Genomic DNA, 13,838 nt, shown 5'->3' on the forward strand with positions numbered 1-13,838 from the left:
TTGAACGGCAACTTCCATTTAGTCCCACATAGACCATTTAGATAATAGTTTCCTTCCTTAAAACAAACATCGTAAGAACCTAGTAGTTGAGCTAAGTTTTGGGGTTTGGTTGTGAATAGTATGGACTGGTTCACTTGAAGGTTGAGTGATATATATATGCAGATCGGTTCGATTTAAGTTTTTTTTTTTTTGTTTTTTAGTCCGGATCATTTTTGTAGCTTGGTGGTTTTCTTCACACCTCTACTCACATGTTCACAAAGGTTTTGGTTGTATCTTTCGTAGAATAATTATCTTTTTTGTGACATCAATTGTTGGGTCGCATTTTGCATCACTTTTGAAGCACAACGTCAGCTTCATAATCTGTGCTGCGGATAAAGAAGAGGTCCATCATACTTTGAAAGATATATAAAACATAATCCTATGGTTAATGTTGCAAGAGAAGATCAATCTTTTTTTCCGCGAAAGATATAATCCTAACCCTTTCCACAAAAAAAGAAAACTAGTTCAAAAATACCCCCAAAATTAGAATTGGGTCTCCAAATCTTACATGTAACCCTTACAATCACCACATAAATATGTACATATGTGTGTATATATATACATACACATACAAACATATATATATATATATATATATATTATATATATGTGTGTGTGTTGTGTGTGGTGGTGTTGTGTATAGAGAGAGGAGAGAGAGAGAGAGAGATAACGGCTCAGATCGACTAGATTTAGCTCTAAATCTGATTAGGTTGTCTACCATCTGATCCATATGGATCTTTATGCAACAAAGCAAAAATTAACAGCTAGTCTTCCATTCATTTAGGTTTGAATACCTTTTTTAAAAATATATATATATACCATTAATACAAATGAAATGGGTCATGAAAGCCCACGTGCATCAAGAGTTGGGATTGAGCATGTAATTGTTTTGAAATATTTCTATTTATCTGTTAAAAAATATGTCTCAAGATTTGGTCCATATTGAGCCCACAGCGAGGTTAAGACGACAATGGAGTCCAACAAGCCTAAGAATAGTCCAAACGGAGTTCAAACAGAGAAAATACATGCGAAAGAAGGTTCGGAGCGATGGCACGGTGCACAAGGCGGTGGCGGACCGACGGTGGCACGGTCGGGCCCGGCGGAGACGTGCATGCACACAGGCCTCGCGCCCAGCGTGCAGGCGGGCCAAACGCGGGCGCGCAGGTGGGCACTCAAGCCAGCCTCCTGCACGGTCCATCATGGATCGTGGCTGGCGTCCATAGGAGCCGCATGGACCGAATACGCGGTCCACGCATAGTTTAGGTGTTGTTTTGCGCGATCGAATGGCTCTGGTGCGAGCCAGTCATGATCGAACAGCCACGGATAGTTCTAAGATTGATTGGGACTCTATTTCCTAGAATAACAGTATTTTGAAGTTTTGGAGTCATAAAACTCGATTGATGAGCCGTCAGTTACGTTAGGAAGCTGGTGATGTCTGGAGGTTAGAAAAGGCTTCAAAAAAGTTTCAGAGAGTATTTATGAGGATTTTGGGGATTTTTATTGAGAACTCTTGTACAAGGTTTAGTGGTGAGTTCCTCTTGTATTAGTTTTGTTTTATTCTCTCATAGTGAAGCTTGCACGCCCGTGGAGTAGACTTGAGGTCGATCCATATATTTGTATTGTGTTTTTATTTTTTTCTTCTTTTTTCTGCGCACCATATGGTATCGGATCCTAATGCAATAATTGGTATCAGAGCAAGGTGGTGCCAGAGCGTAGGTTGCAGCGGTGGTGATCGAGATAGAAGATGGAGAAAATAAGCACAATCAAGATGGAGATCAACAGATTTGATGGAAAGAGCAATTTCTCCTTATGCAGGCGAGGGTGAAGACATGCTCATTCAGCAAGAGTTCATCGATGCTCTCTTGTGCAAGGCGAAGCCGACCACCATGGAGGTTAGGATTGGAGGGGCTCCAGATGCAAGTGGTGAGTACGATCCGCTTGTACCTAGCAGATGAGGTGGTGATCCATGTGCTTGGTGAGACTTTCCTGATGATACTGTGGTTGAAGCTCGAAGAGTTATATATGGCGAAGTCTCTCACCAACACCCTCTTCTTCTGGAGACAGTTCTACCAATGCGAATGACGAGGGACAGAGCGTGTAAGAGCATCTCAGCTACTTTCAGAAGATCCTCACCGACCTCTTCAGCGTTGGCGAGAAAGTTGAGGAGAAGATCAGGGTGCTGGTCTTGCGAGCGTCGCTTCCCCCTTCGTATGAGTCCTTGGTGACTGCTCTTCTAGTAGGAAGAGCACCATCAAGATGGACGAAGTCACTGCAATGATGCTCCAGAACGAGGTTCTCCGGAGGAGAACCAGCTTCGAGCTCAGATAGCGGCAGCTCAGCTTTGATGATTTTTGGAGGAGCAGAAGGCACAGACAGAGCGACAAGAAATCGCGGTGAAGGCGTCCAAATCCAAGATGAGAGATCTGAGCAAGACCAGATTTATCGGTGTACAGTGGGGCATCTAGCCAGAGATTGCTCTTAACTCAGGATCGGATGAGGGCTACTGCAACGACGGCCAGTAGCGACTCAGAGGCGATGCCCTGGAGATATTTAATGAGGTATTTACTTTTTTCCAGAGTGAATTTTAGATTCTGCATGCATTATCATGTATGTTGCAGAGAGGAGCAGTTTGACTCCTGAGAGTAGTGAAAGCACTGTTTATCTGTCGGATAGATCGAGCTGTGCGATCAGAGCATTGGGATGGTCAGATAGAGGACATATGATGGTATAATGAGGAGATTGAGGAGGTCCATACATATCCAATTTCAGGCAAAATCTTATCTCACTGAGCAGACTGGATTCGAGAGGCTACAGAATGGTAGCTGATGAAAATCCTAAAGGTGTTGCGAGGTGATAGAATTGTTCTGGAGGGAAAGAAGATAATGAAAAAATATTACTACCTGATGTGGAGCCCAATGTGAGGTGGAGCTTTAGGAGCCAGAAGGAGTCTAGAGTGAGGTGGCGCTCTAGGTGGAGGTGGATCGGACACTAGACGGGGATTCGAGAGGACGAGAGACGACGTCGCAGGGTGAGATTCCTATTGTCACAGGATGATACTCCGAGCAGGTCTTTGGTCAGAGTGGACACAGCTCATGATGGAGGTGGGATCGAGCAGCCTGGTTCGACTCCCACGATTGCCCATCCAGGAGATAACAGGCATGTTCCAGGGTGTGGGGTGAGATGGATCACAGGCTCTGAGAGATAGATGGAGGTCGAATATCAAGTCGAGATGGAGATTGTTAGAAAAAATATCTCAAGATTTGGTCATATTGAGCCCACAGTGAGGTCCAGGACGACGAACGGAGTCCAATGAGCCCAAGAACAGTCCAAATGGAAAAAATACGTGCGAAAAAATGTTCGGAGCTGTGGCACGATGCATGAGGCGGCAGCAGACCGACGGCGGGCTGGCGATGGTGCGGTCGGGCCCGGCGAAGACACGTGCATGCAGGTGAGCGCGGCCAAGCACGAGAGAGGGCCCAGCACAGGCTCGCGCACGGGCGCCTAGGCCCAGCGCTCCTGCATGGTCCATCGTGGACCGTGGGGCGCTGGCGGTCCATAGGAGTTGCGTGGACCGAACATGTAGTCCATGCATGGTTCAGATATTGTTTTGCGCAATCGGATGGCTTTGGTGCGAGCTGATCATGATCGGACGACCATGAATGGTTCTCGGATTGGTTGGAATTATGTTTCCTAGTATAATAATATTTTGAAATTTTTGGAGTCTATAAAATTCTAATTGACGAGCCGTCAGTTACGTTGAGAAGCTGGTGACGTCCTGGAGGTTCAGAAAGGCTTCAAAAAAGATTTCAGAAAGCTTTTATAAAGATTTTGAGGTTTTTATTGAGAGGCTCTTGTACAAGAGTTGAATGATGAATTTCTTTTGTATTGATTTTGTTTTATTCTCTCGTAATAAAGTTTGCACATCCATAAACATAGGCTTAAATCGATCCATAATTTATATTATATTTTTTATTTTATTTTTTTTTTTCTGCTGTATCGTGTGGTATCGAATCCTGACCCAATATTATCATCGTAAATTTGTATTTATTTTGAAACATTGCTATTTATTTTGGATCCGTTTATATTTACTCAAAAATTTATATTTATTTTAAAAAAAATTATATTTATTATATTTAAAATTTATATTTATTATTATTTGCCGTATGAAAAGATAAATATCATTTACATGTACGTCTATATTAATGTCATCGTTAACATGGATGGGATGGGTTCCTTAACGTCTTCCATAATAAGTAACAATAATAAAAAATAAATACATAAATATTGATGAAATATATGTAAATTTTTTTATAATAAATATAAATTTTTATAAAATAAATATATATAAATTTAAAATAAATAAAAATATAATAAATAAAAATATTTTAAAATATATATAGATTCTAAAATAATAATGAATAAAAATATTTTAAAATAAATATAAATTTAATCTCTAATCCTAATCGTTCGTGAACTTTCATCCCACCGACATTGATGACTTAAGAGCTTCCATCCTATCCATGTGAATGACATTTTTTTTATATATTTTTTTAATTTTTTATTTTTGTATGAAGATCAATATGAGTTGGACGGCGAAGAATCTGATCGGCCAGATCTGGATCCAGCCTCTCTGTATCTCTCTCTCTCTCTCAAACATAAAATCTCCTGCCTACTCCCAGAAGGCCAAAAGCCACTCTTAGGAGGTTGTTCCTCTGCCCATTTAGAAGTCCTAATAAGTCTTGTTTCTCTCTTTTATGCGTATAAAAGGAGAAAAAAAAAAAAGAAAGAAAGAAAAAAAGAAAAAGAGCGGAGAGAGAGAGACGGACATCGGCATCGTCATCATCATCACGCCTCCCCGGTGGTCACATGGAAAGCGGAGCCCGCGTCCGCTGCTGCTGCCTACTTCGCCGCTTCCACCTCCTCCCCCAACTTGCTCACACGCCTTCTCCTCCTCCTCCTCCTCCGTTCTCTTCAAATAGCCTTCTTGGAGGGCGGTTTTAGCTGGGATTCGATTCCACCAGATCTGGGGGAGAGGAGGCTTTAAATCCTTGGATCGGCCGTTTCGACTTTTTTTTTGTGGCAAATTGGAGAGAGACAGCGAGCGAGAGCGGATCGAAGCGGGGAGAGGAGATGGAGGAGAGCCTGGTGTTGCATTGGGGGACGTTCCGGGCGGTGTTGGCCATCCTCCAGTGGTGGGGTTTCAACGTCACCGTCATCATCATGAACAAGTGGATCTTCCAGGTCTAAATCCTTTCCTTTTCCTTCCTTTCTTTTTGAAATCAATTCATTATATCTGATGGATTTGCGTTATAATTTGGTGCTCTTGATCAGATTATACTTGAATTCTGACCTTTTTTAATTGCTTGGTCGACTCCTGGAATTCCTAAATTGTATTTGATCCTCAGGAAGCGGTGTGGACTCGTACTCATAATATATTCCGATCCAATTTTTGTAGCATAGATTTTTTTTTGCCCCCTTTCAATTTAACGTTATCTGTTCATTTCATCATCATCTCAAACATACGGTCATTTTTTTTTTTTTTTTTGATACAGAAATTGGATTTCAAGTTCCCTCTTACAGTATCATGCATCCACTTTATATGCTCTGCTGTTGGAGCATATATCGCCATCAAATTGGTTAAAGTTAAACCGCTGATCGAGGTTGATTCTGAAGACCGTTGGAGAAGGATATTTCCTATGTCATTTGTGTTCTGCATCAACATTGTGTTGGGGAATGTGAGCTTGCGGTACATTCCGGTTTCTTTCATGCAGACAATAAAATCATTTACTCCTGCAACAACAGGTTCGCTCATGACATGACTTGCTCTGATGTCTGTGTTTTTTTCCTTCTTCTCGATTTTTTGTCCATGTTTGTATACCTTTCCATCTTTATCTATACCCTGTTCTGATATTGGTGTATTCAATATAGTCATTCTGCAGTGGTTAGTGTGGAGAAAATATTTTGAGTGGCGGATATGGGCTTCTCTGGTACCCATTGTTGGGGGGATTCTTTTAACCTCCATAACAGAGCTTAGTTTCAACATATTTGGGTTTTGTGCTGCCTTGTTTGGTTGTCTGGCTACATCTACAAAGACTATTTTGGCAGAGTCGCTGCTTCATGGATACAAATTTGACAGGTTGCACTTGGAAATTTTGAATATTGAAAATTATCCTGATAGCTACTTGCCTGATTCTTTTAGTGTTATATTGTTGATCAATATCATTACAACCTGAGACATTTTTCCTGGATTTCGTATCTCAAAGCTACTAATACGGAAAAGGTTGCCATAATTGGAAGTTTGTAATATAAAAAAGTTCCTGTTTGCTTGTTGAAGCTTTCATTTACTTACTGCTATGACACACTTAAGCATCTTTAGCTGTCAGGTTATGTTTCGGTCCTCAATTTTTGGCACTTGATTAGGATCTCTGTGCCTTCAAATGTATTTGTTGAGTTGTTAATTATTTGTATATTGCGCTTCTTTTCTTTAACACTTCTTTTCCTTTGCCAAATAATCTTAACGTTTGGCAAACATATATGGTGAAAAGGTTGATCTGCTGTCATGTGATCTTAGTTTGAAATTCTCGTAGAATCGAGAATGAACATGTCAGATCATGAATCAGTAACCACATCCATTCCCCAAAAAGGTCCCAATTTCAAACTTTCTATTTTTGGAATGGGATATTTACCCCATGAATAGAACAAATCTTATTCCATGATATTTCCATAACATTGCTCTTTCTTATTCTTAAGCAAGCCCCCAAGAGTACTTAGTTGATGATGGTTTATGTTTCATGGCTCAAGCACCTGGGAAGTTAAGCCAAAGGTGGGTAGGGTCTTCCAAGTTGGATCGCAACTCATCCCCAAGCATCCTAGCATGATTGTAGGTTGTATTGCTTGGACTGTGCTGTGGATGTTGTGTTGGTCACTAGCTGGGACATAAGTTCATCTTCTCCAAATTCATAGATTAGGATTTTGTAATTATTTTATATTTTTTATGTATTTTGTTTGACCACTATCCATGATTGAGGAAAATTTGATATTGGTAGAATTCTGTGTTTATATATATAAAATAATAGCAAAGACACTACATAACATTTATTCAAAAAAAACAGTCTTACATAGACTTCTTTGCGATGAAAGTCCAGTCAATTTATCAAATTGGGTTCTTTTTCAAACACTAGAACATGGTCTATAATGATGAATTTGAAAAGTGTTTGCTGAGAATTTGGTTAAGAGACAAAGTTGACCAACTTGTATTGTGGTCATGATCCAAGGGTTTCCTCTGAAGGTTAATAAGATGTTGTTGTGATATATTTAATTTTTATGTCAACAAAAAATCATGTGGGTTTTGTTAGTATTGTGCTTGCAAGAATACTGATATCTACATGCTTAGTATTTTAGAATGTATTCTATCCTCATTCTTATTACCTATATCCAGTTCATGGAATTGTTTATTGAGTTGTTCATAAGGACTTGTTTGCTGTATGTTTTTAGTGCCTACTATTGAACTCCTGCAACATTACTGATTGCAAGTTTGATGCAAGGTATTTAAAGTCAGGTGTATGCTGGCTGAATTATTATGTTTTTCCATATCTTTCCAGTTGCCTACAAACTGAAAATGATGGGATCTCGAAAACTGTGATTTTTACATTAAGGATCATTTTGAAAAATGTTTAGAAACATTTTTTGAACATGGATAATTAAAGGATGCCCAATGCACGAGGCTTCTGCCACTGCAGGTCCTTGGGAGGGTCTAATATATATAGCCTTAGGAGGCTATTTCTGTGTTCCAAACCGCACCTGGTACCAATGAAGCAACCTGATCATTGTGCCAAGGCCCGCTCTTATTTTCTGAACATGAAATACTTCACAGAATTATGTTAGACTTTCGAAGCATTGTAAGTATAAGTTGTACTAGTTGTCTATATTTAGTAGGTCTACTTTTATTGGGTAATCAGTGTTTCCATCAAGTAAAAAATGACATACTATAGATACAAACAAATACATGCTCAATCTTCAGGTTGAATACCTTAGTTGCTGTAGGTGAGAAACCTAGAATTATGAGTAGTAAGTGGGAGTATCTTTCTGGTCAACTTTTTTCACAGCTTTGGTCCTTTCTGATATGTAAAGATTCAATTCAAGCTGAAATAGGATGATACAGAACAATATATGTAGATTAGATGTACAGACATCTCATTTTGATGTATCTTAAACCATGATATGAGTGTGTGTCAGCTTGGAGTTAGAAAAAATTTCACTATATGACATTGATTCTCTAAATTACATGCTCCGTTGTTACATATATGATAACTGAAAGATAATTGTGAGGGTTGTGTCCTATTGCAAGTGTATATATTGGTCTGTGGGTCTTTACAAAATAGTGATCAGTTGCATTTTCCATCACTTGATCATAAGTTGCATTTGATATACCACATAATTAGTAGATCTGCAAGTGTATATACATAAATTATGAGTAATAAGTGGGAGTTGCCTATAATACTTATGTACTCCTCCAAAATTAGTAACCACAGATGAGTGCAGATCTACTCCTATAGTAAATGAGTATGTTAAACGAATTATAGGCATTCTATAGCATCATAGTATGTCTGCAGTAGATTTAGACCTCTCTAGAATGGTATAATACTCATTTTTATTCCTGCAAAGTAGGCCTGGGCATTTGCATTATCGGTGCTTAGAATGAATTCGAGTTAGGCTGAAGCCTGGGCTTTGAAGAAGAATCAAGACACATCATAATCTCATGACAGCTTGATGAACCTTTACCTGTTAGTGCCGTTCATGGCTATTCTGTGCTCAGGCCAGGCCAGATTTGTGCAGGCCTAATTCTGAGCCCAAGCTGCCATTACACTGCTGATACTATGTATCTGACAGCTGCACCATATAGGATGCAAGTATTTAGATGTAGTTTTCATGTTCATGTTCCCATGGAATTTAAAATATGGCTTCCATGAGCCTCATGACAATCATGATTTTGGTGTGACGCTTCTCGTCGGGATAGTTATGACATTGAATAATGCCAAACACTCCCCTCATACAGAGTGGAAAAAGAAAATAAGTGAAAAATCGTTGAATTACTAATTAGACATTCCTTTGGTTAGCTGTTTGTTTCCATTATTGTGCAAAGATTTAGTTTAAATTGCAAAAGAATTCAAAGATGGATCGTGCTTCCAAGGTCATGGAATTTAATTGGCGTGTGCATAAGTGTCCTATTTTAGTTTGCTTCCTCTAATCTTTTGATGTTAGTACCTGGATGTGGTTAAAAATGTGCTTTTCAAGGCTAACACCCAAACTGCTAAATGGATATATTTTTCTATTATTTATGAACAACATTAGGGGTTCCACATTGTTGATTCTAGGGAACACTCTATAGTTACCCAAGCATTATATCTGAGAAAACATTTATAAGTGAAGGTTTGGCCTTCTGCATGCTCCAAGCAGAGTACATGGTGCTGTTTTTTACCCAAGGATTTTTCTGGGTGATGTCCGAGTGCAGGAGGGTAAACAATAGAAAACCAGTTGAAGTAAGAAAGAAGTTCAAAGCCTTGGGTGACTGGTACGAAGCATCAAGTATAGTTAATTTCTCAACAGGATCATGAAAAATAGGCCTAGTTTCCCAAGAAAAAAAATCTTAGAATAACATGCTTGTGGAATTGCTTGAAATGCAAATAACTGCAACAAGATCCTTTCAACAGAATATTGTCAATAAAACACAAATTCTGTACCTCTTCATTTAAGAGTGCAAGTGAGAAACATGTGAACTACATTATGGCATATCGCTTAAACTGTACATTTTGAACAAACATATATGGTTTAGTTGAAGATTGCTTAATATTTTTCCATTCCTCTCATATATCAGTTAATATTGTTGTCTTGTAGTATAAACACGGTATATTACATGGCACCATTTGCAACCATGATACTGGCTGTTCCAGCAACGCTACTTGAAGGGGGTGGAGTTATTAACTGGTTCTACACACACCAATCAATTTGTTCATCGTTGATCATAATTTTCACCTCAGGAGTGCTGGCCTTTTGCCTCAATTTCTCTATATTTTATGTGATCCATTCAACGACTGCTGTCACTTTCAACGTCGCAGGCAATCTCAAGGTTGGTTTCAATTCATTACAGTTTCTATTAACCTTTCACAACATTATGCTCCATCCGTAGGATTTATGTATGAACCTTTTGTTAACGTTGCAGGCAATCTCAAGATTGGTTTCGGTTCATTACACTTTCTATTAACCTTTCACAACACCATGCTCCATTCGTAGTATTTATGTATGAACCTTTTGCTTTGCAGGTTGCAGTTGCTGTTTTGGTCTCATGGCTTATCTTCCGGAACCCAATCTCTGCTCTCAACGCCATCGGATGTGCAATTACACTGTCAGGCTGCACTTTCTATGGGTATGTTAGGCACAAGCTATCTCAGCAACCTGCTGTTCCCGGAACTCCAAGAACTCCCCGCACCCCCAGGAGTCGAATGGAGATGCTTCCACTTGTAAACGATAAGCAAGATAAAGTTTAGCATCACACCATTACACATTAAAGGAAACTCTTCTAACTATTGATGAGCATCGATGATAGATTTAGCATAGAGAAGAGCAATGTACAAGCTGTGTGGTCACCTTTATATCTCCAGGAACTCAATGACCAGTTTTCAGTCAGTCACAGCTACCATATTGGATGCAAAATTTTCAGCAGCCGTGAGGGCCGTCTGATTTTTCATTTATCATGTAATTGTTATGGTTGTTAAAAACAATACTCAAGAAACAGCCTTTTCTCATTTTTCCTTTGATTATGTGAGCTTTATCCTACTTGGTACAGAGACTCTCTCCTATCTAGATGTTGTATGCTATTTCTCGTTTTGCACTTTAGAAGGACTCGGCATGGTGCTCCTAACTGAACAGATGCATGATATATTGAACTTGGAACATGCCATGTTAACAATGGGAAACAGTGAGTCCAACATAGGTTACAGAGAATGATTTGCAAATGTCAACAGAGGCAAATGGGGAGGGGTCAGGTCAGGGATTGCTTTACAAAAGATGAGCACGATGCAGCAGAGGTTATTTTTGTTAGAGAACTGAGAGATTATCACAAAGCCTAGGTTATTTAAGCCAAGAGCCAGAAGTTCTTCTGCCATCGAGTGCTGACGAGATAGCCTCCCACTCCCTTGCTCTGTTTCCTCACAGCCAGCGTCAGACAATCGGCTTTGTTAATGCACTGCTCCACAAAATCCTCACTGCTGCTCCTAAACATGCTGCAATCACCAGCAAAAGATATATCAAGTAAGAGGAAAGAGTTGAACGAGCAATGGCATTCTTCAATTTAGTGATGAGCAACAACTACGATGACAAATGTCCATCTGAAGTTATTAGAGTTCATTTAGGACCACTTTAGTTTTATGCATTTCCATGTGTGTGTGTGTGTGGATTTAGTAGGGCAGTATCATTTATCTTACCAACAAAATGGGGAAGGCTTGCCCTGGCTCAGCACCAAAACAGAAGCCTCCAGCTTCCTGACTTGGCTGAGGACAGTCGCCAGCTTGGGTCCCTGAATCACAAGGGCTTCCACCTCCACCTGAAAATGACAAATTATAAACAAGGATTATAAACAAAAAAAATATAACAAAATCAGAAAATGTTTGGGCCTGCATTTTTCTCCTCTTCTCTCATCACATTTCAATGGATCATAGCTCAGAACAAGACTTTACAGCACGCCCTGCTACATGTAAGACTACGAACGTCAAATCTTACATGGTTTGTGTAGGAGAAACTCGGACCAGTATGAGAAGGAAAGATGATGACCAGTTTGTTTGACCAAAATCCACTATATGTCCACCCTTAGTGGATGTTTCTTTGGTTGTGGAAAAGATTAATTTATGAAGGAACAGGAAAGCAGATCAGGAGAAAAGGAAGGATCAAAAAAAAAGAAGAAGAAGAAGACATCCTCTCTTTTGGCAGAACCAAGAAAACTGCAAAGCAAGTGGATTAGGTTATATTATCATCTTCGAGGTTACCTTGATCCACTCTTTATTTGGCCAATTTTCTCCCAAAATCACTGTCTTTTGGAGAATAAATTTGAAAGCATCAAGAAATTTTAGTCCCTCTCTCTCTCTCTCTCTCTCTCTCTCTCTCTCTCTCTCTCCCTGTTTCTCTCTCAGACACACACACACACACACACAAAAGCCAAGAAGAAACCGTCCCCCAGAAAAATACAGTGACACTTTGAAACAGATGACAGCAATTCTCTGGTCACCTGGAGATGCGTGCAGAAAAGCAAATGCATCTCTCTAAAGCACAGCAATCGATCCTTGCAAAAAGGATTGCAAGAAAGTTTGATCCTTTGTAGCCCCCAGATCTACATATCTGTCACTACAACTTTGAGCTACAACAACTCAGCCTTCTGAAAGGATGGACACAATCAAAAAGAAAAATATAGCTTACAATCATACTCCATTAAGCCTAAAACGAAGAAAGCCTTACTTCGGGGTTGCAGGCCTTGCAGAGGGCGCCGAGTGAGTTGGCGAGCCGGGCAGCCTCCTCGCCGGCGCCGCCTCTGGGGTGGTGGTGGTGATGGTGGTGAGGGATGACGTGGAGGAGGGTGAGGAGGTCACCCTTGTTGGCAACGTGGGTGAGCGCCCACATCATGGCGTGCTTCGCCCGCGCGCTCTCGTCTATCACCACCATCACCCTCTTCTTCGCCACCATCATCTCTCCTCCACCTCCAACTCCCATCCTTTGCCTCCCTTTGTTCCCCTTCTTTCCCCACCTCTTAGAACCACCCTTGGAATGGTAGTAGTCCCAGCCTTCACTCCCACCACCAGAGCTCAGCTGCCTCAAAAATGCACTGCCTCCACTCTCCATCACTCCTCTTCTCTTTTGTTGCTCTACTCCTACTCTCTACCAAGTCTAAAACAAGCGAGGGCGGTGCCCTTTTATTACCATTCTTTATAATCATAATAAGATAGGTACAAGGGTGATGGGAAGGGGACAAAAGTATCCAGAGGGGGAGAAGCCTGGGAAGAGGAGGGTTCACGAGTGGGGATAAGATGCTAGAGTTGCACGTCATCACGGCAATGACTGTGTAGTCTAAAAGAACGGTTATTCCTTTCAGTTCACTGTTCAATGGGATTGGACAGATGATGGTGAAGAAGGATTAGGAGAGAATCTTTATGATAGTTTAACCAATAAATTACTTTGGTGTTTTAATTAATGTACTCTGGAACAAGATAAATTTCTGATCTCTTTGGATACTTTTACATGGTTGAGTGAATAAAAATTTACTGATTTTGAGTGATGATTGTGGGGAGAGAGTGTGGAGTCATTTATATTGTTCACAGGTCATGATGGTGCACAAGAAAGCCTACATCTGGATTCTAGACCTTTTTTTTTTTTGGTAATAAAAGTTGATACTTTTCTTTGAAGTGGATCACATGCAAGAAAGAGGTAAAGTGGATTTGGAGTGTCTGAGAGAACAATTATCTGAATATGTTAGTTTTATCTGTATTACTTAACTTCCCATGGTAGGAAATAAAATGATACTTACCATTTTAAGAGCCAAGTTTTTTAAAAATCCACAGAAGGAAAAAGTTAATAGATTTGGATATCTATTATATCCAAGGTTTTCCTATATGGTAGTTCTAGAATGTCGTAATGGAACGGTAATGTTAATTATGTGGTGGTAAAATTTTTGCAAATATATGCTTTTGAATCAGTTTCTCATGACTTTAAACATGCCCAATCAAAGATATCTATTGAGCTTGGTTGTGCAACAAACC

General features: G+C 39.9%; 2 protein-coding genes across 2 annotated transcripts; one reads left to right on the top strand and one right to left on the bottom strand.

Moving 5' to 3' along the window:
* Positions 1–4,726: 4,726 nt before the first annotated feature.
* LOC105036937 (UDP-galactose transporter 1) lies at positions 4,727–10,881 on the top strand. The gene is made up of 5 exons (XM_010912656.4): positions 4,727–5,280; positions 5,592–5,841; positions 5,968–6,175; positions 9,934–10,165; positions 10,359–10,881. Exons 1-5 carry the CDS (start codon positions 5,170–5,172, stop codon positions 10,581–10,583), a joined length of 1,026 nt encoding a protein of 341 aa, XP_010910958.1. The 5' UTR covers positions 4,727–5,169; the 3' UTR covers positions 10,584–10,881.
* A 96-nt stretch (positions 10,882–10,977) lies between these two features.
* LOC105036948 (uncharacterized) lies at positions 10,978–12,991 on the bottom strand. The gene is made up of 3 exons (XM_010912667.4): positions 12,544–12,991; positions 11,520–11,638; positions 10,978–11,318 (listed from the first exon to the last, which is right to left on the bottom strand). The coding sequence occupies exons 1-3, from the start codon at positions 12,922–12,924 to the stop codon at positions 11,171–11,173; spliced, it is 648 nt and encodes a 215-aa protein (XP_010910969.2). The 5' UTR covers positions 12,925–12,991; the 3' UTR covers positions 10,978–11,170.
* Between the last annotated feature and the right edge of the window lie 847 nt (positions 12,992–13,838).

This window comes from Elaeis guineensis, chromosome 1 (assembly GCF_000442705.2).
Source record: "Elaeis guineensis isolate ETL-2024a chromosome 1, EG11, whole genome shotgun sequence".
Classification (NCBI taxonomy): domain Eukaryota; kingdom Viridiplantae; phylum Streptophyta; class Magnoliopsida; order Arecales; family Arecaceae; genus Elaeis; species Elaeis guineensis.